This window comes from Caenorhabditis briggsae, assembly GCF_000004555.2.
Source record: "Caenorhabditis briggsae complete genome, chrI, whole genome shotgun sequence".
Classification (NCBI taxonomy): domain Eukaryota; kingdom Metazoa; phylum Nematoda; class Chromadorea; order Rhabditida; family Rhabditidae; genus Caenorhabditis; species Caenorhabditis briggsae.
The window spans coordinates 4,814,263-4,838,514 of record NC_013489.2 but is presented as its reverse complement, the minus strand read 5'-3'; the positions used below and the strand labels follow the sequence as shown (position 1 = coordinate 4,838,514).

Sequence of the window (24,252 nt, the reverse complement as noted above, 5' to 3'; positions counted from 1 at the left end):
GATTTTGAGAGCATCTAGAGGAAGAAAAAAGAAAGGGAAAACGAAACGAAAAAAGAGAGAGAGAGAGAGAATATTAAAATTCATGTCACGCCCCTTTCTTGTTTCGTGTTTTCACCCCCTTCTTGACCTCAATTCCCTTTTTCTTTTCATTTTCTCAATTGTCCTATCAAATAAACTTTCAGAAGTAATGTCGACGGCTTCTCGAACACCGTCACCGTCTTCACTATCAGCATGTGGAGTATCGACGTCGACGGCCACCGGCAACATATCCTCTCCACGGTCGAAGACGTCGGTGGCATCGTCGACGAGAAGTGATTCGGATGTGGTGGTGGTGCCGGAGCACAAACCGTCGTCTTCTTTCTCAATTGGGCGACTCCTTTTCAGAAAAGGTAGCAGTGCGAAGAGAGGTACGTATCAACTTATAGCGTTTTTGAGAGTTTAGTTTGAAAAATAGGACACCGTAAAACCTGTAATAGAATCTTCCCTTGACAACTATTTTTGAGCCAAATTTTCTCGGTTCCTGTCGAAGATATTAGGTTGGTAAAAAAGTAATGCGCGTTTTTGATGTAGTTAAAATTTATGCAAAACCAAAACGAAAGTATATCAATCGATGGGGTATTTTTTATTATTATCGACCCTTTTCTGCCAATGTATGAGCAAAGATTGGATGCATCTGTTGTAGAACTACACTAGCTGTGGTTCGTAGTAGTTCTGACCAAACGCGCATTACTTTTTTACCAACCTATTATATAAAAGTTGTCAACTGATAAATTGTTTATCATAATATCAGACGTGTTTTCCAGTGGACCCTTTTTTGATATCTTGTATAGAAATTGAGATAATTGAGCTCAAATCTGACAGTGTTACGGCCCTTCTATTGCAGATTTTACGGTACACAGTAAATAACCAATGTCATATGTTTCAAATCATAGCTACTTAGATAGAGATTACATTTTTATTTAGTTCCGGAACAATACAGGCTTTTTTTGTTTTATGATTATATAGATTTTTTCAGGTCACGACCTAGATTTTTCAGGTCACGACCTATATTTTTTTAGGTCACGCCCTAGGTTTTTTCAGGTCATGACCAAGATTTTTTTTAGGTCACGAACTAGATTTTTTTCAGGTCACGACCTAGATTTTTTAGATCACGACCTAGATTTTTCAGGCCGCGACCCAATTTTTCCTAGGTCATGACCCAATATTCCCATTTGACTAAAAATTCTAATTGTTGAGTAATAAAAAAAAAACAATCTCATCATCAGTCATCAACTTCGCCAGTTTCAGACTCTGTAGATTCTGGAAAAGACGACGAAACGGGACGATCACCTGTCACAAGTAGGCCTGGATCTCCGAATCCTGGAAGAGAGAAATCTCCTCAAATGTCAACAACGAGAAAACTAGCTGGATTTGCTAGCAGGTAATCTAAAACATTCGTTTTGAATTGGGGGTCAAGATGAGATCGACTTTCAGATCGATTCGAAAAAGTCAATGGCGTCTGTTCAAGCATCGGACATTTTTCGGTTCCCAACGAAGCAGTATGAAGAACAAAAACCAATTGTGAGTTGTGTTATTTTGACGAAAATGTGGATTCGATTAGATTGAGAATTGATTTGATATTATGACGCACCTATATTCAACTACAAATTCTTCTTTTTTTCTCCTCCAAAAATGTCTTCATTCTCTTCTCCTTCTTCATCTCCACTTGTTTTCCCACTTCTGTTTTCATTTTCTTTCCTTACATCTCAGATTCTTTCTTTAGATTTTTCTCCTACTAGCTCTATAGAGCTCCTTTTTTTCGGTTCAAATTTTAAATCGAAAAAAAATGGATTCAAATTTTAAAAAGATGAAAAGAGCAATCCTCTTGAACTCGAAACTCCACAAATATTCGATTTCCAGAAGTCTTCTTGGGTTTTTGGAAATTCGGAAGTCGTCATTCTTATTTTCAAAGATTCAATATCTAGATTACAATTTATTTCGTTAATTCTTTATTAGCTAAATCTTTCCATTTGTAAAAATTCAAAACAAAAAAATTCAATACTTTGGTTCCTTGTTGTTTTCTAAAATCTCCGAAATTCAAAACGAAATGAAAAAAGCACGAGGGAGGGTAAATAAATCGGCACCAGCTTCAAGCTGTTAAATTTGAAAAAATTAGGATTTTGGAGATTCGAAATAATAAAAAAAGTTCGAAAACTACCGATTCGTTTTATTTTTTCTAAAACCAAAGCACTTTTTTACAAACCGCCGGAAAACTTGTATTAGAAGAGCCCTTCTAATAGAAGGGCCCTGCGAGAGGCTTGGAAAAATAAGAGGGCTCCCTTCAAAATGTATTGTTCGAAACCAAAAACTTGCTCAGTTTAGTCAATTTAATAGATTAATTTTGAACGAGAATTCACTTAACTTTTTGTTGAGAAATTTTAGGAGACCGGAAAAATAGAAGAGCCCCCTCTAATTGAAGGGTCCCCCTAATGAAAGAGCCCACCACCGGAGGTACCTTGGAACACTAGAAAGGGCCCACCATTCTAATACAGGTTTTGCGGTAGTTTTGTTTTTTTTTTAATTAACAGCAATTCACATTTTTAGCTTTATTCTAAAACTTATTGCAGCATTTCCTCAAAATTCGAAAGTAATTGTTTGAATTATTTCAAAACCTGATTCCCAAAGCCAACAAATTATATCAGTTGGAGCGCTGTGTGCATTTTTAACCATTCCGGAAGGAATGGATGTCGTAGAATTCATGTAAAATTCAGAAATAAGATGGAAGAATCAAGTGCGAACTCAAAAACATTAGACTCAAAAGTAACAGGTACTTCTAGAATTTCGTATTCTGAAAACCAGTCAATAAATCTATCTGAATCTGTACTTTCGCTGCAAAAATATTGACACGTGTTTTTCTGTCTGAGTCCGGCCCCAGATACCAGACACCTTCTCGTTCCGAATAATTCATCAGATGTGTGTATATTCCGATCCACCCCCAACTCAACATCTTCTCCTAAAAACTTTACTCCTCTTCATCTCTCTTTTCCTCCTCTTTTCCACTCTATCTCTTTATTCAGTTCATTGCGTGTTCTTTTTTTTTGTTTTTGAGCCTGAAATTTGGTATTGTTCTTCCCTCTTCCTCCCCTTCTATTCTCCTCTTCCAGAAATGTTCATGTCACCACGTAACAATAATGGAACCCTTCTTTTTTAGTCAGAAACTGGATTGCTTACACGCACACAAAAGAAATAGCCAAAATGGAGCATTTCCAGGCTCGGAGAAAAAACCAGATGACCTTGTTTTCCTTTTTTGCAGACAACTACCTCGTCTCACTCTACGACATCCATCGATTGATAGTTCCGCGATGCCATTGCAATTAGATGTTGATGAGAATCCGATGGGAGAATCAGGTGGAGGAGGAGCTCGTGATGATTTTTTGCAGATCAGAAGAAGTACACAGAGAAGATGGACCGATTCTGATACTCAGGTGTGTTCAACACTCTGTTTTGTATTTTTCGAGCTCCGTTTTTTCATACAGTTGTGTAGTCAAGTTTTCAAATATTGGCCAGTTTATATTTTAATTTATGAAACAGCCGAAGCTGAACCATGTCCAGACGCAGAATTTTTAAAAAGTATACTTCTTAAATAGCATAGGTATGGTACGGCGGCCCTAGTAGTTTCTGGGTCGCTGTGAATGGACTGATTCTGATTATAATCTATAGCCCACGGCAACCTACAAACGGCCGGCCGCGGCCGCGTTTTGCCCTCAGTTACAGATTCTGTTTCAATCGGTTCAAAATGTTCATCTGAATTCAAAATTTCCCAATCTACTCTGTATTTCATTCATATTACAACAGGCGAGAATATAGGTTTTTTTTTGATACAATAGAAATTCGTTATTAAATTAAAGTCAATCAGAAAACTTATGATTAGTTTCAAATCTAATAGTAGAATCTTGATCTTTGGCTGGTCTTAATTATTGCTCTTGGTCGTATTCGCGTTCTGATTCCCTTGAACACTTTCTAAGATCCTCCCATTTTACAGATTTCTTCTAATTATCTCGATCTTTGAAAACAACCGTTCCAGCTATCTACCAAATCATCTCAGTGGTTTCGAAAACTCATTCACTTCATAAATCACTCAAAAAAAGTTATCGGAAAAAAACGAAAAACAAATTGGATCATACCTTCTTATGTTCGTATTCTTTTTCTAATGTTTACTCATCCTCTTCTTCATTTTCTTCTTCTTCCAACCATTTTTTCTTCTTCCTTCTGGCGTCCTGTTGTGTTGGGACGGACGGACGAGCGGATAGCACAGATTAGATTAGTGAACAACACAACACATACATATCTATCTGTATCTATTTTTGGTCCCTACTTCTTCTTCTTCTTATTCTTCTTCTTCTTTCTTCTTCTTCTTCTCCTACTGCGCCCAAATGAAGATGGGGACCCAAACTTACGCACAAATTGATTCCTTTATCTTGTCCTTTCTTTCGCTGGATCGTTTCTTCAGAGTTTTTTTTGGAAGTAAGAGATTCCTCTTTTCTTCTTCTTCGTCGTCTTCTCAGAAGTTTTTTCTCATCTGAATCCTTGAAAGCTCACGTCATCTTTCCCCCTATCTCTTCTTCTTTTTCTCAAGAGAGCGCTCAACGACCTCTTCTTTTGTTCCAAAATCATTTGAAGCACAGGGGGAAACACTCGATAAACCTTCGAAGTTGGTCTTCGTTCTTTTTCTTCTTCTAATATTAATTTTCTCATCCTCCTGCATATCTTCTTCTGATCCATCATTCTAGAATTGTTATCAATTTTACAATTTTGGACTGTGGCAGCTGCTGAAAACGTTTTGGGACATCTGTTCCTCAGCTGTTAAAGTCAAGCTGAACTTTAGAACATTGTATTGATTTTGAGTGTTCTAGATGAAGTATTGTTGCTAGGTGAATCAGTAGAAAATGGAAAAAATTACAACGATTTGGTCCAGGTTGATTAATGAAGTAAGCTTTTCATCTGGAGAAATGATTCCGCCGGAGAATCTTTTCACTCGAGATACCGTAGTTCTTGTAATACAAGTATCCCCTAACTTTTAACTTCGAGCCAATTTTTCCGATTCCTGCTAAAGATACGAAACAGTTGTCAACTAACAAATTGATTATCAAAATACCACACAACTTTTATCAGTTGACATGATATATGTTGATATCGTACATAGGAGCCAAGAAAAATTAAATCAAAGTTGACAGTGGCGAGCCTTTTATTACATGGTATGGTCAATTATTCGAAATTTTCAAATCTGACGTTTTCTACCAGCAATCATCCAGCATACTCAGAAACCAGGAAAATGAGTTGCTGAACGAATTATAATGTCAAAATTGAGTTTCTAAAGCTCTTTCAAAAATTTCTGACAAGATTAAAATCTGACCGTTTCCAATAATACCATAAAACCTGAAATATACCAAAGAACCCTAATTTTTAACGAGGCATTTTTTCATGACTCCCATGCAAGATATCAAAATTTTGTCAACTGATAAAATGATTGTGATATCATGATAAGCAGTTTATCAGTTTATAACTTTTTGATATCTTTCACATGAACTGATAGAAATTGGCTCCAAGTAAAAGTTAGGGGTCCCTTCTATCATAGGTTCTACGGTAATTTTTGCGAAACTATATATGAGTTGGCTGAAAATTTCTCATTTCAGCTTTTCGATTTATATAATTGTATGTGATGTGTCATTTGATAGAACATTCGAAAACAAACACAAAACGCAAATCGGTGATATCTTTTTCATTCTCCCTGTGATCCAGAAAAAACGTGCTGCTTATTCAGAATGTCATCTATTTTTCTATCACTTCAATTAAATTTGTGACATTGATTTCGAATATTTTTTGTTGTTTCGTTTTCTGGATGACTCCTCGTATAGGATACAAAATGATGATTTCAGATCATTTGACTTACACATGACGCCATTTAGGTCATCGATGAATCATTTTGAATCCAGGTCAAAATGCAAAATAAGGGAGAGAGGGCTTTGGAAGAAAAAAGAGAATATATGAGAAAAAACGAGTGAGAGACGGGTTCCATCTTTCCTCTCTCAGACAAATAAGAGTATTTTTTCGAATTTTCTCTCTCTCTCTCTCTCTCTCTCTCTCTCTCTCTCTTTCCGTGATTGATAGAAGGACCGGTGAGCTACTGAAGGGGGAGGAGCTCCAGCTCAATTTGCTCATTTTCAAATCCCATTTTGAATGAGAAGAGGAAGAGGCTAACTGAAGAAGTTGAAGGAGAGAGATAGAGGGTGAAAAAAAGAAGAAGAAGGCCCGCCCGGTAAAAAGAAAATGAGAGAAAAACATTTTTTCGACGGCTCCAGAAGAAGAGAAAGATCTCTTTTCTCCCATCTTCTCTAATAAAAACGAGTGTATCATCATCATCATCATCATCCTCATTACCGATACATATCTTCCAATTTTTGTCCCTTTCACTTTTTTTTCGATATAAAAGCCTTCTGATGACTTGTTTTCTCGGATGCCATCTGCTCTTCCAACCAATTCAAGTAGAAGCTCTCCCCCTTCCTTCCTCCCCACCCAGGGAGCAGCACATCACCTAATGTGGTTGTCGGCTCCGGGAGCCAGAAGGTAACCCGATACGCGTGTATGTGTGTGCTCTCTCGGGGCTTGAAGACGTCGTCGATTCAGAAGGCAGAGTGTCCTCCGGAAGCATCCTAGTCACTGTGCCCCATTCGGCTTCCTGTTGCATAGGTTTATGGTCAACTTGACACTCTCCTCTTCATCGCCTTCTGCGTTTTCTCTTTCTTTTGGCTTTTACCTTTTTCGCGTTGTTCAAATTTCGATTTTGTGACGTCTCCAGGTTTTTTTCTGATTTTTTTATTGTGGAGGCGCGCCAAGTTCGTAATATTTCAAATTTTCGCGATTAAGGTCGCGGTTTTTGGCGAAAATCAGATTCTATAAATGCCAGCGATCATATTCTTACCAAATAATCTAAAGAAATCCCACTAAATTCAGAGAAATTAGTTTCGTATGACACAGTATTCGATTTGGGGGAGGGGCCTCGTAAATCGACACGAACACGAAATTTTGCATCAAGGGAAGAATTGTTTGGTCAATTTTCATTTGATTGAAAATATGAGGAATGCTGAGTCATATGACTTGTCAATCACCACAAGAGTACTGTAGTTCTGAAAAACAATGACATATGTTTTCCCAATCGTTCCCTTTACAATTTCGAAATCTCTAAACCCCGAATTTCGATTGCTGTTTGTTTTTCAAATTGTTTGTCGCTGTACGAAATTTCCCCATGATGACGCAAAGTATCCGTGGTACCATTCGTACGAAACATCTCTGAAAATCAAACGTTTCGTTTCCAACGTCATTAAAATTGATGTCTCTCTTCAACCCACCATTTTTTTCTCCAACTGCACCTATAAATTCTCACGTTGTTCGGTGTGCTCTCTCCATCTTGTACCAACAGCTACACTTGTTTTCTCATTTACATTTGCGTTGCATTCAAATCAAAATCTTACATTTCGTCCTCCTCGTTTTCCCTTTTTCTATTCCTCCTTTTTTCCTCTTTTTTATTGACATTTTTAGTGTTTCACCTTTTTTCTGACATAGTTGCTTCATAATTTTTTCGTTTTCTCCTTTTTTGAGGTTTCTTTCTTCAAAGCCGTTTTTGGGCAAGATATTTGAGTGGAATTTTTTATGAAGCATAAGAAATTAGTTCAAAAAAAGGAAGAGAAGGAAAACGGAGATGACTTTCGATCTGGGTGAAACCTTAGAAAAAGCATTTGTGTTAATGTGCAAATTGGTGATAGTTTTGTACCCAGATTCGCGACGATTTCCAGAGAGATTAAACTTTGAGGATGTGTGAAGTCGCAGATTTGGAGAAGACTTCCAAAAAATGAGGCATACTGTACTTTTGTGGAAGCCGGTTTTACAAAGGAATAGTTTTCTAAACTCAGAAAATGAACTTTATTTATTGATTGCATTAAAAACTATTTTATTGTGAAATTATGTATGTAGCAAACCAATGGATACCTAAATTTTGTTATCGTGAAGATTCCCGAATGCTCTTAAATTCTCCAGAATGCTTCAAAATGTTCTAGAATGCTCCAGAATCTTTTAAACGAAATCTTAAATTTTCAGTTTTTTGGAGTTTTTAGGCTTAGTTTTTAGACTAGTTTTTAGACGAGTTTTTAGACGACACTTTTATGTCCGAATTTTCGATTTTTTGAATTTCTAAATTTCGGAGTGTCTGAATTTCGTACTTCTCAAATTTGAAGAATCTAGAATCTATGATTTAAAAAAAAAACCTATAAACCATCAGTAGAAAATCATTTTGAAAAATGAGTTACTGATAGACCGACAATTAAAACCCGTCCATTTCTGACTTGCCACTTATATATCAACTTTTCTTTGGTCTCCGACCTGATATTCTTATATGATATTCCAAAATATCAGGTCTTATGCTTTTCCGTGGGAAACATCATGCACTTGATCCATATTCGAATCCATAAATATCAGTCATGTCAAAATTCAATAAGAGTAGGACCACCACGATTTCCGATCATCCATCATCACTGCTACTGCAGATCACCACTTTGTCCTTCACTCCCACCAATTGCCAATTCTTGATTGCCATTTCCTTTTTTCCTTTACTTTCTGTTTTCTCCCTCCCTACTTTTTTCACTTTTTTTCCACAAAACACAACATCTCATACCAAAATATGGGGGCTCAAAATTGGTCATGATTCCGTAGATTGCCTCCATCTCTCTCCTTTTTCTTCTTCATAATCGTGAATTTCCTTCTTCTTCTTTTTCTTTTTTTTGCCATCTGGAGTAGAGGACAATGATTGTCATTTTCCCACCGTCCCCCATGCCTCCCTTTTCATTTTTTTTTGCTCCGAAACTATCGGAAGATGTGGTTTGTGACTCTGATGGGAATACCCGAATAAGAAAACCTGACTCAATATCTATAGATCTTTTCATCTTTGGAGGGTTTGTTCTTGCTCATCATCTTGTTAGGTTTCTTCTTTTTTGGAATATAGACTGGAAAGAAAAAATAATTGTCTAGAACATGACTCGCACTTTTAGCAGTTTTTTTTTTTAATTTCTGAGAATCTTAGTTTGTTGGAGGTACTGTGCTTATTGTTAGCAGAATCTGGGATTATTGCGTAGATTAAAAATGAAAGCCTTATCAATTTCAAGTTTGAAAAACAATTCTCGAGCGATTCAAGTTTTCCAAACAATCTGTTAAAAATCTTCAAATACAAGTAATCAATAATTCGTTTTTCCACTTTTTTTGAGAGCTCTTCTCTTTCTGATTTTTTAAAGAATCATCTGACCATAGGCTATAGCTCTCTTTCTCAATCTCAATTTTATTGTAGTTGTACACCCGTACGCACGCCTACGAAATGTATTTTGAAACACAAAAAAAATCTAGGATTCGAAGAGAAAAAGGGGGCGGATCCTATCATTTCGAATACAATCTCTATCTGCCTGAAATGAAGAAGAATTCATTTTATTTCTTCTTTCCCTTCATCTGAAAATGCTCAATATTCGTTTTATGAAAAAGGTACAGTTCGAGGGGATAGTCATCTTTGTTTAGGCGTTTTAGATCCTAGGTAAAATCGATTTTTGAAATGCTTGCCAAATTCCAAGCCAGTCCGAGAAGCTGATTTTTCTGAAAATTCTTGAAAAAAAATTATTGAATTCCACTTCAAAGAAAATTTCCTGAAATACTCTGCCCATACAAAAGTATCGAAATTTTTCGGACATTTCATAAAATTTTCGAAAAATTCCAAAAATTTTCGGAATTTTAAAAAATTCAGATTCTGAACAGACCCGGACCGTGACAAGAACTAGTTGGGATAATTCAAAAACCGTAACCTACATCTTCCTAAACTCTAGCGGGATCCCCTGAAACTTCTTTAGGAAATATTCTCTTTTTTCTACCCCTGAGCTAATAGGAAGGTTTATCGTCGGTTACCTCATTATTTTATTAAAAACTCAATTAAAATTTACTCTTCTCTTTTGCTCGAACTTTTCCCCCTAGTTGCGGGGGCCTGAAGGCTCATCATTTTCTCATCTTTCTTCCATTTTTCATCATCATTTATCTCGAGAAGACGAAATAAAGAAGGAATAGTCTAATCCTTTATATATAGATGAGGAGGGCGTGGCCTATTTCGCTGTGTGTGCTCCTTCTTCTTATCCATCGTCTTCTAGCTTCTCCTTCTGTGTCGTATCACACACATTGAAGCCTGAAAAAGTAGAGACTGACTCCACCCACTTTTTATATTCTCAAGTGATATCACTGGAGAGAGAGACAGCTGCTTTGTTCACGATTCGACTAGTCTAATTAACTGTGTTTTTGATTAGAAAAGCAAGAGACTCTAAGCGAGAGTCTCTGTCTTTAAAGCTTTCAATATTCAACACATGAAGATGTTCATATTCCGAAAAAAGAAGGTAAGGTACTGTAGGGACTCCCATGTAGATCTCTGGGTTTCTATAAAATACAGTTCTTGTTATCAGGAGATTTGTGTGATCAAGTATATTCTCGAATAAGCCAAGAAGGCTTCCAGGAAACTATGAAAACTGTTTATGAGGAATCAGGGCTTATCTTCGAATGGTAGCTCTCATATTGCAATTTTCTCAAAAGCTTAACATTTTTATGTGAAACTTTATTAGAAGTTCCATGAAGGATTCGCATTTTTAAGGAAATCTGAACATCAGTGAAAATTCATTCCTGTGAATAGTTCTCAATTTTTTCTGACAGAATTTCACTTACTGGCTGCTATCATACCGCTTTTATCTGCCACGTCCTTTGGCCGCCTCACAGCTGGCGCCAGCGTAGCTCTGCCGGTAGAGGCGCGGCACCTCCAGTGTTTGGTCCACAGGTTCAACTCCTCGAGGGGCGTCTATTCCCCTCTAGGGTTAGGGTTCTAGGGTCTAGGGTTAGAAATTTCGAGAAAATTACGTTTCCCCACCTGCTCTTTCGAATACTGTGTTTTTGTGAAAGTCATGTGACATGTCATCTAGTAACCGAAACATTCCCTTTACAGTAATCTTTCCAATTCCGGGAGTTCCGATATTTTCCGCAGCCGTTCTGACAGCTCTATGGTAGCTCTAATCCTATTACGTATTGCGTGGATCTGCCCCCGCGATTTCTGAATACATTCCAATTAAAACCCAAAAATGTTAATGGCCTATACGATATTAAATGTCAGCTCCATTTTTTAATCATTTTTTTGTCCGTTCCGGCATTCCCCTCGCCCACGGTTTTTGAGATTATGAAAACCTTTGATTCTTGTAATGCATTTTTCACAGATCAGATTTGAAGTGCAGTTTTCACTTTGTACTGCATAATCAGGTTCCTCCAGAGATTTCCCCTCCTAATCAACTCACGTCATTGGAACTCTAGGTCTTGAAAACAACCGGTTGAAATATAACTTTTGTCAGAGATCTCTGAAGCTTATAGATGATCTTCTAGCCAAATGATCCCCCCATCTTGGTCCCTTGTCCCATGCACTTCCAATCCAAATCACAAGCACATACACAGTTAAATAACCCAATCCATTTTCAGGGCCGTCTTCGTGATTCGCGTGATTCGTCGGATTTCAACGATTCGCATGACACGCTAGACGTTGCCGGTACGAGCACGCACGGCGTCGCCGATTCGTCCTCGTCCTCCCATCACCATCACAATTATTCGATGACAGCCCCCGTCTCTCCGAACGTTCCTCTTTCAGCGAGCAGGTAAGAAGTGTGTACTGAGAATATGCTTTTCGAATGTGTTGGATACGTAAAACGAAGCCATATTTATTTTCCCCTTTAGAAGAGTGTCTATCTCTTTTTTCTCGCCAACATATATTCTATTCTTCCCCCATATCATGGCCTGAAAAAATATGAAAAACAAACGGGACTAATGAGCTCCCGCGGGACCCCTAACATCATATTATTCTCTTATTATTTCTTTTTTGTTTTATCCACACCAGAAAAACAGAAGAAATTGATAGTAGAAGCCCCCACGCATACACACACAAAGCTACACGATAAGGAAGGATCGGAGGGGATAATCTGTGATTTTGGGGACGCATCATTTTTAAAGATTCTCCGAACTCTTTGTTTTTTGACGTCTTCATTAAAAATCAGGTCATCCTAGGGTCTGAAGATTAAGAGGGGAAGTTTGAGCGAGATCTAACTGACTGGAAGAATTTGCAAGAACAGCTGAAATCTGTCATTGTTGGGTGATTAGTCATCGTATGTTGTCTAGAAACGTCAGCTGAAATATTGGAATGAGGAATGCCTTAGAGAAAAATCGAAGGTTCATGAAAGAATCATAGATCTTTATTATGAGATACCGAAGATCTAAAAAATGAAAATTGTGTGATACATACATTACCGTATTTCTGCTAATAGACGCGCACCCGAACCGTCAACTTCAAGCTCAATTATCTCGATTCCTGTGAAAGATATCAAAAATTATTCCGCTGACAATTTTATGTCATAACCAGCAAGCTGGTGAGCCTTCGGCGCGATTCAATCTATTTTTTTTTCAAATGTTCGTCGCTTCGTTTCTCACTTTTTCTAAATAAAAGGGTCACGTAAATATATATGTATTTTTCAATTTTTTCAAAAGTCCACAGACGGACACGAGGACGGACAGACGCCTCTAGCGTTTTATTAATAAGAAAGATATCACCAATATTTTATTAGTTAAATTTAGCTCCAAAATTACGGTTTGGGTGGGCCATTAGAGGAAATACGGTATGAAGATTTGATGCTTTTTTCATGTAGTCTTTAGAATTTGAAAATTCTCAAAAAGCCTATATTTCGGAAGACTGATTTTTTATGGGCCTCTGATTTTCCTACGTGGGCCTCCGGTTCTAGAAGAGAGCCGAAAAAAAGACAAACTTGAAATGTTTCGGGAAATAAACAAAGAAAACTTGGATTGACAAAAGGATTCCGATGAATATGTCAAAATTGGCAGAAATTGGGAAAAAATTGGAACCATTGGCAGAAAGCTATCAATAGGGCGAAATAAGCTAGTTACTCTATTTTTAAAACTTATCATAGTAAGAACGTTAAAATAATGTCATTACTATAAAAGACTTTTGTGAGACCGTATTTGGAATATGGAACGGTGGTAGCCAGCCCTTCTAAAAAACTGCTCATTGACAATATAGAGAAAGTGCAAAGCTCCTTCACTAGAAAATTGATGAATAGAATAGTGGGTAGAAACTTAACGAGAATTGATAAGGATTACAAAACATCTCAAGACAGATTGGCCGAATTCAGCCTAGAATCACTACAATCTAGACGGGTAAAGCTTGATCTGAAATTCTTCAACAAACTCATTCTAGGTAAAATTAATATAAATCATTTATCATATTTCAAAATTAGATCGACAAAAACGCGCAGCCGCCACACCTACCAATGGAAAACTCCAAAGTCTAAACTTAAACAAAACTTCTTCGCACATTTTCTTAGTAAAAAAATAAGTTCTTAGTAAAATGATGAGCTCTACAAAACGGATCTAAAAGCCTGCTGCTGTCAGAAGTTCGGAAAAAGATTTGTTATTATCCACTATTATCCATGTCTAGGTTAAGAAATATCAATTTTATGTCACCATGTCCCTTTTTGTCTATTTATTCTCTTTTTCATTATTTTTTCTTTTTATTCTTCCACGTATTTTTTACGTAATAAATACAATACAATACAATACAAAATAAAAATAATATTCCAGTTCGCACTCTGAAGGATGGAAGTATTCGTCACAAAAGTTGTTATGGAAGCTCAAGCCAAAATACGCGTACTCTCATGCTAGTTCGACGTCTTCTTCAACAGATTCTGCATGGAAATCATTGGTAAGCATGTTACTTCAGAACACATAATAAAGCCTTTTCCTCCATTCCAGGATAGTATGACATGGAGATCGGTGGATGGAGCAGAAGTAATTCTTCGTGGTGCTCGTCTCGAGAATCTTTCCGAAATCGAACGATCGGCTCTTCAACTGCTCGCAGCTCAGCGTCTAACTAAAATGCTGCCAGGCCTTAATCTAGGAAAACCAAAAGGTGAGTGGAGTTAGGCGGTGCCTTGTCACCCCCATCTCATTCTAGACCCATTGTCAGCTCTTCGTCAAAAACGGCAAAAACTTGTGAAAAGTAATCGAACACCGACAGTTGCTGATGTGCAGAGACGGGCGTCTGGGACACCAATGCCAGAGGAAAAGAGAGTTTTCGGAGTGTCGCTGGCGATGTGTATGATGAATGAGAAGAGATTGGATCAGGAGAGTCGGTGCAGATCGTTAGATGATTCCACGGTCATTCTGCTGAACAAGTGAGTTTTATTTTGAATCTCTTTTCACATTTTAAGGGAAAATTTTCTAGATCCAAAGCGAAACCAACAAAATCCGAGCCTGAAATGGTTGGTCAAACAATGCCAGAAGATCGTAAATGGCTGTATCCATCAACTCAAAATCTCTATCCAACCTCCACTTCCAACCCATCATCACCATCTCCTCTTATTGGATCCGCCCCTCCAACATGCTCTATTCTTCCATCTGCAAATCTTCTCTCTGCTGAACCAGTGGAACCACAACAAGTCACTGGAAGATTCTTGAAGAAACAGCGTCCCGCATCTGCTTCATTCTCGTGCTCCCTAGACGCCAACATTGATGACGTCGATCCGCATGCTCTCCAAGTTCCAAAAATCGTGGAGAACTGTACACAATACCTGATGACGTACGGATTGACACAAGTTGGATTGTTCCGTGTAGCTGGAAACACGAAAAGATGCAGACAATTGAGAAATGCGTTAGAGAAAGTTGGTGGTGGAGCTGTTATCAATGATAATATGGTAGAGAATACGACGTCTCATGACGTGGCAACTCTTCTGAAGGAGTACTTCAGAGATCTGCCACAGAGCTTGCTTCCAGCGGAGCACTATTCGGCTTATATTGGAGCAGCAAGTGAGTTTTCTAACAATCCCAAAAACTGGAAATTTAGTCGACCAAAAAATTTTTTCAATTTTTCGAAATTGTCAAATCACGGGACCCTTTTGAAATTCGTTTTTTGCGTTATATCACAAGGGGCCCACAAATACCAGAAGGTCTCTAACAATAGTTTCTGGACCTGGTTTTCTCATAGTCTATAATTTTAACATTATCTCTTTTTCAGAATTCAACATTGACGAAAGAATTGAAGCAATCCGTCTTCTATTCGCTCTTCTTGTTTCTCCTAACCTGGATACACTGTTTGTTCTTCTGAAATTCCTTCACGAAGTGTCTTGTAACTCACAAGACAAACATAATGCAGCTGGAGATTTGGTAGCCTATTCAATTGTTTATTCGGAATAATTTTCTTTTTTGTTTTTCAGCTGCCTGGTAACAAGATGGATGCCAGGAATCTCGCCACCATATTCGCTCCCTCCATTCTTCGTGTTGATCATGACAAATTGCAAGAGACGTTGGCTGAAAATGAGTCACAAGTGACGATTGTGGAAACGATGATTAGTAATGTTGAAGAGATTTTCAAGGTACAAACTACACACTTCAAACACAAAAAAAACAATAATTTGGATTCAGATTCCAAAAGAACTTCAATGCAAAATCTACACAAAACTGCGAGAGACAGAACCAGATCGCCTTGATAAAATTCTAAATCACCTCTCAAAAATGGACAGCCACGAATCTCATCCCGGAGCACTTCTTTCGCCGTTTCCTGCCACGCTGGAAGAAGATTCTCCACGTCATCACCGTCACTGTGATCATTCTCACATCGGTAGACAAAGCCCATTGGCCAGAGAACTGACAACAAATGGAAAAGTTAAAGTTCAATCACAAAGAAGTGGGTCATGGCCATTTTCTCTGACAAAGACTCAAACTAGTCCGAGTCGTCCAGAAGCTCAACACTTTTTCCCAGATGATTCCCAAGATGGACAAGGTCCCAGTCAAGAATGCACATCTACATCTGCACTGGGAACCAAATCCGCGTCAACGACTCCGGCACCCGGACGGAAAGCTGAATTCAATTTGAAAGCAGCTGATGATTCTGGACGGGATTCTGAATTTTGTTCTGATGAAATCACATTCGGAACCGTTTCACAGCCGGAGACATCTAGAGATAGAGTTGATACATTGTCTGCTGCATGTAACAGTGGACCTTCAAGTAATTCTTCTAAGAAGACCCCAATGATGGCGTCCCTACAAGGTATTCTTTTTTTTACTGGTTTAATTATTACTCTGGTCTAATTTTAATGTATGTTGCGGCCGAAAGTTCCCTGGTGGGCGGAGCTTAGTTCTGGTAACCAAATCCTTGAAGACCATCCATTTTTCGTAATTTTTTTTGTGAAAAAGACCAAAACCGATGAAATTAATTGAAAATCGGAAAAATAGACTAGAAGATTACGAAAAATGCTCCTTCAAGGATTTCGCTACCAGACCTAAGCTCCGCCCATTCTCAAACAACGCCCATTGAAATTTGACCAGAGGAATGTTACAGATTACTGTATTCATTAGAGAATACTGTAACAATTATTACAGATTACTTCAATTCCTCTTATTAACGAAAATTTGAAATTTCAGGAGCCACCACATCCAAATCCGTCGATGCTCGTTCCCCATCTCGTGAACGAGTCGACATCCGCACTGCAGCTCGGTCATCAGCGGCGGCCGCCCGTCGACGCCTTCGAAACGTCGTCCGCGCGTTCCGCTTCACATCGATGACCAGAAGCACTCCCGACATAGCCCAATCATCCTGAATACAAACAATCTGCCCGTGATATCGCACAAATGATACGGATTTAATCGAGTAGTTCCACATTGGAAATTCAATCAGGGGAGTATCGTTACTCCTTCTTTTCTTATACTTCTCATCCCATTACAGTTCTCTTCTTATAATGTTCCCCTCAATTGAAACAAGCCATTTTTGTACATGTTCACATATTTTCATCTACAATAAACAATGATTCATTTGACAAATAAATATGTGTGAGAGAATAAAAATGACTAGTATATTGAAAATTCAAACAAAAAGAGAGGTATCACAATTATGCGTCAAAGCTCATCCACAAAAAAGTTTAGTTCGTATTCTCGATCTTTTCTACTTTAACTTGTTCACAAGTTGGAGGCAGTACAAGATCTTTCCGGGATTGGACAAGACGCAGTTCACACATTGCTCTCGAGTTTTGGTCGACCTGTTGTTGAGCAAAGTCGCTTGTCCTCTGGATTAATTTTTGCATAGAGCCAAGAACCTTTTTCACCGATTCCGCCACATTTCCATTCGTTTCGTCTAGCCAAACCACTAAAAGTGAGGCAAAGACGTCTCCTGAAATGTTTTTTCAACATTGTTCCAACTTTGATCTTTTCAATTCGTAGCTCACCAGTTCCAACAAACTGCCCTCTCAACCTTGGAAAGGTAAAACGATAAATTTCACTTCCAGCAACGCTGGCATAACACCTGAGACATTCGTCCGTTTGAGCTCCAGTTACACCACTAGTGACAACAACGGTTTTCACTCCCTTGTCGTGAAGAATCTTCACTGCTCTCAAACAATCTTCTTCAGTTTCTATCTGCGTATCGGTGAGCTCTCCGAGTTCGAACGCGTTTGGTGTCAGAACATCTGCCAGTGGGATGATCAGATCAAGGTAAACTGGCTTGAGCTCTTTAGGGGTGTACTGAAACTGATAAATTAATTAAATCGTTTTTTTTTAACTCACATAGCGCCCATTGTCTCCCATTACTGGATCACAGACGTACTTCGTTGTTGGATCTTTCTTTTTCAGGTCTTTTACAATATCAGCTATTTTTTTGAGAAATTCAACGTTACCACAATACCCTGAAAAACATTTTTATTGTATCATACTTCCCTAAACTGTGATACCTGTGAGAATGTGTGTATAGTGATTCACATTGTTGAGCACGAGACCTTCGTAGAGCTCTTCCAGCTCTTTCTCGGTGAGCTTTTGCCCTTTCACAGTAGGATATCCTGGAAATTTTACATTTGGTGTCCTAAATAACAAAAAGACTAGTTCTCTAAACTAAAAGGTATGTGCTAATTGAACGGAACTGATCATGCTACATTATTCATGCGTATGGGTATTCTCTACGGTAATTATTCCATGAGAGGGCCCAAAGTTACTTGTTGGAAGCGTCAAGTATTCGATGTTACCCGCATGATTTGAGTATTGAACACTGTTGATGAAGTCGACATCGAAACCGTGTAGCTGGAAAACAGTTTTTATGATAAATATTCTAGTTTGGGAGAATAAACCTGGAGCGGGAAAACGGAGGCCTTATTTCCTGCGTACCCATGAACGACATGGCTTTGAATGGAGAGCACATGACGGTCCCGCTCTCGTTCCAACTCGGCGATCACCTGTGTATTGCTCATCTAAAAATGGACAACTTGAGTAATTTTTTTAAAAACTATTAGAAAAGAGGCTTCTACGGAATTTGTGATTCAAAAACGGAAGATATCAAGAGATCGACATGTTGCGTAATCTTGCAGATGCATGGTGAAAGAGAAAAAAGAAGATACTACCTTCGGAAGATCCCGTGTAAAAAAGCTTCTGAATGAGCGAGAGACGATATTCAAGGACATATTTTCTTCGGGGTTAAATAGGTGTGGTTGGAAGTAAGTATTATCTGCTCACTAGAATCGTTGCTACGTGGAGACCCACGAAAGTAAACCGCGAGCTGGTGTTGTTTGAATCGGATGTTGCTCAGAATTTTTTGCGTTTCAGGGGCACGACACAGAGAAAATAACCAATCTTTGTCAGAATATGATTTTTAAAGTAGAAACAAATGAATCAGTTCCTAGATAAACAATATCCTTTTTAGAATTGAATAAATTGAAAGAGTGAAACCTTTCTATTCAGAACACACAGATTTCAAAAGCAAAAAAGAATGCAAAATACGTTTTGAAGAAGAAATCTATACTAAAGCTATGAAGGAAAAATGTATATAATGTGCTTGGTTCGGTGTTGGTCGAGAAGTAGAATAAAATGAGAAGAATTCTCGCGGTATATAGGGAAGGAGAAGAAGGGGATGAAAGAGACAGAAGTGCTCCTCGCTCAAGGTCCTTTTCCTTTTTTAATCCCTACACGACAAGTATTTCCGGTTTTTGCACGCAGCAGAGCAGATTACAAATACGGACACCATCACGCTAACACTTCAGAAGTACGAATTGGAATACGAACTATTTGTACTAGTCTATAATATTTGATTCAACCGAACAGGTATAACTAAATTCATATATTATTTATGAGTCACTAGTTAACAATACAATATTAAAGCATCTGTTACACGTACAAACTCATGGAAACTGGGAAGATGAAAAACGAAACAAAGAGAGAAGTTGAAAGGTGAACAAGAGAAAAAGTGTCTGATAAGGCAATTCGTTTTACAGAGAAAAAAGTGCAATGATAATTGTCCAGAAAAACCAAGTAATCATTTTTGAAACAGTCTGAGTCTCGTTGTTGGGTGGTAGAGGTGATAGAAGGGTATGATAAACGGATAGAATGGGAAACAAATACACATGAAACAGGTTTCAGAACACAATGTCGGGTGAGTGGAATGAAGAAAAAACAGTTGGATTTGTCATCATTTCATATCTGATGGAATGGAAAATAGATGAATTGAAATCAATAAAACAAAGAAAAAGGAGTGAGAGATCAGATTGTTGTAACCGCGATGACCCATATCGAGAGAAGAATTGTGGAGGATACGGCTGAGCTGCTCGTCATACTGTGATTGTGATGGTGGCGGTTGCGGGCCGAGTTCGTTTTCGTTCTATTCCGAGCAATCAGACATGGAGGTGTTGACGTTGGAGACAGAGTGGTGGTTATTACTGGTTTCTGGAACATTTGATTTTCATAATAAACGTAATTTAATAAATGATAAATCTTACTGTAGTGTCGGTGATTCCTTTAATCGGGCAGTCTCCCGGAAAGTCGTTCTGGCATTCTCCGTCTTTGCACACACATCGGTGAACTGATGAGTTGTGTGGAAGTGAATGGAAGTCACAACCACTCAGATGATCCTCTTCGGGGTGGCATCCAGACAAAAAGAAGTTTCCGTATGGTGAATAGACAAGTGCTCGAAGACAAACCTGAAAATAATTACGAAAATAGAGAATGAGCTTATCGATGTTTTCTTCGAACTGTCGAAAATTCTGAGTTTCAAATTTTCGAATTTCGGGAATTTTCCGAATTTGAAAATTGGGAATATCGGAATACTTGAACTTTAAATTTTCGAAATTTACGGACTTCCGCTCAGAACATCCCTGGTTTTCTTGCATGCAGAAAGGATATATTTAGTAACTAATCTTCAAAGTTTACCTGATGAGATTGGCACATTATTGGAGTCGCTTTGCAGCAAAAATCCCGTGATAACCTGAAAATAAGCGCTTATTTATGTGATGATTCTGAAGATTCTTCTCACCTAACACTTCCTTCGTACTTCTCCCCTCCACATTGCAGACACATCACAGGTTTGCGCGTTGCGGAAACGTCAACCGTCGATGCGGAGAGCAAGACGATGGCTATGATGATGAGCCGACGCACCGAGATGACAGGTTGCCGCAAAGGACCGTCCATTATGCACACTATAATTGCAGGCGGTTGAACGGGGAAGTGAACGGACGGGAAGACGTCGATTTTAAAAATAAAGTGGTGAATACGAGAAGTTGAAAGAGCGTAAGATGGCGGAACGAGAATCAAAAGATGCGAAAACGCTGAGTAGGATATGAAGACGAAATTTTTGAATCTGCTTATTGCCTTTCGGGTGTTGTACTGGTTGTGTTGGAAGACGTCGTCGTCGTGCTGGAATAGCTAGAGAATAAATGGGAAACGTTGTTCCGGGTGGGATATTCCGGCCTTTTAGGATTTATGACTACCTTTTCGGTAATCGAAGCAGAGAGAGACCACACACAAATAAAGTCATGTACACCACTTTTAGCTCCAATACATTTTATGACGTGTTGGCGAAAGAAAGCAGCATAATAGTCTAACTAATCTTGTATATTGAATTAGGTGTACAGTAGCACGCAGAATCAGCGGAGGGCGACAAATCCCTGGGTCTAAAACGTTTTTTCGCGTCTTCCGTTATTCGGGTTCAATTTCGGATAAAATAAACAATAGAGGCGAGGATAGGAGCAAAGAGAGGAAGGACAACGATCAGAAGAAGAAGAAGAAGAAGAGGGCAGAAAAGAGCAACAGCTTAATTTTGATGTCTCGGTTTATATATTGGGTCATCAGCATACAGAATCTCGAAGGGGAGAAGTGGAGCAAAACGCATGATGTCCTTGGTTTTTAGTTTTTTTTTCCTGAGCTGGGTTCTTTCTGAGCCGGTGTTTGCTTACTGCTGGGAATGGGTTTTAATGGAATCTCAGTTTTTATTAAAATTGAAAAATGGATTTTCTGTAAATTCCCACGGAAAAATGAAGTCGTCAAGGCAACTCAAGAATCGAATGACTAGATTTGTTTGAAAGCGGGTCCTTGTACCTAAATAACTCGTAATTTTTTACTGATAGTAGGTTGGACACTGAATTATGAAAAAGTGACTCAATAGATGAATGTAACTCATTCACGGGTTCTGAAAAACCAAAATTATGACCTAGCTCTTTTTTTTATCCACAGGCGACGTCAGAACAGAAAACAACTACTTGAAGGGTAATAGCATTAGGAGTGCCTGGTGGTGGAACGAAACAATAGGAAGACCTAAAAGAAGAAGAGGAAGGATGTCATCCCTTTTGTCAAGACACATTATGCGATACTTCTAACTGCCACGACGACTACTGGGGTCAGTTACTCGGAGCGAAGTGTGTTGCGCAGCACTTCATAAAACACGCCGTTAAAATTTAGAAGGCCCACTGAGAAAGGTGAACAGATGAGATGAGAAAAGGGTGTCGAGAGGAACAACGATGAAGAAGATTAAGAGGAAAAGGGGCGGAACCAGAAGGAGAAGAAGAAGATGAATACGAGTGCTGAGTTCTTGTTTTTGTTTAGATGAGAAGTCATAGAGAACATTGTGAGCAACACGGAGGACATCTGGAAATGACGGAGAAGAGGAAAACCTAAACAAGCGAAACATACAGGGAATTAGAAAAAGGGGCATTCGAATGAAATGGGTAAAAAAAAAAGATAACGGAGCTTTTTTTGCAAATACTAATCTAGATGTAGGGGCAGATTTCTGGCTCAAAAAATCTCGTCGTTGTAGATGTTTTAGGGTTCAAACTCATTCCAAATGAAAAAAAAGAAAGGAGCATCCTCAATTTCCGTTTCAAAGTGATTGAAAAAAACACACACAAAAGCTTGGAGGAAACGAAGAAGACATCAGCCAGAGGGTAAGGAGAAGAAGAAAAAGAAATTCGACCGGTAAACAACTGAAAAATAATTGAAGGATCCCGTTGTTCAGAAGAAGAAAAAAGTAATAAATCTGAGTGTTCTCAATTATAGGTTCCGAGCCTTCTGGTTGTGTGTTCAGTCTTTTTCGGTAGGTTTCCTATTTGAATAGCCTTTCAAGAAATTAGAAAAAAAAAATCCTAAAACGGGGGTAGTGAAAATTGATCTTCAGAGTTCGTAGAAAAATTCCAAACATTAAAGAATCTGAAATTATTCTGCTAAGTGAAAAACTTTCATTTCTTCAACTCTAGTCAGCTGTCATCCTTCGGATGATGCTCACATACACAAAAAAAAGAGAAAGAGAAGAAACACAAGTAATTTCGGCTCGTGTCGATATCTGATTTATCGCCTCCCCATATCATCGTGTTCTTTTCTTTCATTTGATTTTTCTCCTACTAGTGACGAAAAAGATTTATGAGATCAACTCAACAAAAAGAGAATGAACAAATGGGTTACGTTTTGAGAAAATGTTGGACTCTAAAATCCGGGTAGCCATCTACAAATTCATTTCAACCGGTTACTAGATTTTGGAGCCAGAATTCAATTCGTGAAATTGCGAGAGGAAGAATGAATGAATCAAGTGTCGTGTGGGTGTGTCTAGTGGCTTTCCCCAACCCTCCCATAAAAACCATTCAAGGTTGCTAGGTGAGAACAAGGCACCCGACCATGATGTCAGAAGTGGCGACGTGGATTTATAGACAAATCGAAGTATAAGGAATGGATACTTGAAACTCGTAGGCCATAGAACTTTTTTTCAAATTGAAAAGACTCACTCTGTGGATTCCAGTTGTCTTGTTCGTTTCTTGAGAGCCTGTGTCCTTTCACAGATCTCGATCATATCCTTCGAAATCTGCTTCAGTATCGGAATGTAGGCATGCGCTCTCGAGACCTGCAAGTATAGCAATATATTCAACTTCATTTCATTCTTTATTATCATTTTTGACAGCCGAATCGTGTCTGACTCTCTCTGTCTCTTAAAATGATCGTTCTCACAATTTTGACGATAGGGGCTCGGAGATGATTAAACAGTGAGTAAGTGAAAGGATAAACAGAACGGGACCGAGAATCTAAATGGAATGGAGAGACCGAGAACAGGAAGGGAGGCCCCTGCCAGTGACAGCTTCCGTTCATTTAAACAGGAGAAAAATGAAATGATATCATAACTGATAAAATATTAGACAATTGAAAACCTATATGATTTCTAAAGATCATAACTTAAATCAACTACGCGGGTAGACAACAGAGATGAGAGAATCCTATCCTTCGTTATCCTACTTATGAAATGTATATGACTGTAAATATGTTCCAAACTAAACACGATTCTAATGAAAAATGTATGGAAACTGCCTTCTTTGAACAGCAGATGTAGACACACAGGAGAGGGGGAGGAGGGGGAAGGGGATGTAATTTGAATACTGGTTTCATGATGCGAACGGAATAACTTATCGAAACAAACATCAGATTTCGAGGTTAGAAAAATTACTTTTGAGCAATGGAGGCCTAGAGAGAGGGAGAGATTAGCTTTAAAAGAAGAACTTTATGAAGATACTTTGTGACTTTTCTCACTACAGGCTTCAATTTGCAGCTCTTGAACGTGACTCAGATATTTGCTACAATTTACATAGTAAATCACAAAATAGGGGATGATGTCGGCGAGAAAGCGTTCAGAAGAGATGACATTTTGAAGTGGATAGATAGACTTCTGAAGCAATGTTGAAAGTAACATGACACCCGAATTATATTCCAAATCTTCCTACTTTTTCATTGGTCCACCCGTCCTTGTCCTCACTCAGCTGACTGGACCCGCGTGAACGGGGAATTATGAATTAAGACGGCGAGATAAACAAACAAGTGAAGGGAACGGGT

General features: G+C 38.5%; 3 protein-coding genes across 3 annotated transcripts; 1 reads left to right on the top strand and 2 right to left on the bottom strand.

Moving 5' to 3' along the window:
* Nucleotides 1-187: 187 nt before the first annotated feature.
* Nucleotides 188-16,742, top strand: Cbr-rga-6 (the record flags this gene model as incomplete). The annotated part of the gene is made up of 13 exons (XM_045244500.1): nucleotides 188-397; nucleotides 1,266-1,420; nucleotides 1,474-1,560; nucleotides 3,293-3,464; nucleotides 11,566-11,738; nucleotides 13,729-13,849; nucleotides 13,900-14,056; nucleotides 14,102-14,321; nucleotides 14,372-14,952; nucleotides 15,161-15,312; nucleotides 15,360-15,518; nucleotides 15,568-16,192; nucleotides 16,567-16,742. The coding sequence occupies 13 exons, from the start codon at nucleotides 188-190 to the stop codon at nucleotides 16,740-16,742; spliced, it is 2,988 nt and encodes a 995-aa protein (XP_045092531.1).
* Nucleotides 16,743-17,060: 318 nt separating this feature from the next.
* On the bottom strand, nucleotides 17,061-18,374 carry CBG03945 (the record flags this gene model as incomplete). Its single annotated transcript, XM_002639316.1, has 6 exons — nucleotides 17,061-17,308; nucleotides 17,364-17,658; nucleotides 17,701-17,819; nucleotides 17,865-17,969; nucleotides 18,123-18,207; nucleotides 18,255-18,374. The coding sequence occupies 6 exons, from the start codon at nucleotides 18,372-18,374 to the stop codon at nucleotides 17,061-17,063; spliced, it is 972 nt and encodes a 323-aa protein (XP_002639362.1).
* A 1,282-nt stretch (nucleotides 18,375-19,656) lies between these two features.
* Cbr-clec-90 lies at nucleotides 19,657-23,323 on the bottom strand (the record flags this gene model as incomplete). Its single annotated transcript, XM_045244488.1, has 4 exons — nucleotides 19,657-19,839; nucleotides 19,893-20,093; nucleotides 20,323-20,377; nucleotides 23,160-23,323. 4 exons carry the CDS (start codon nucleotides 23,321-23,323, stop codon nucleotides 19,657-19,659), a joined length of 603 nt encoding a protein of 200 aa, XP_045092532.1.
* Between the last annotated feature and the right edge of the window lie 929 nt (nucleotides 23,324-24,252).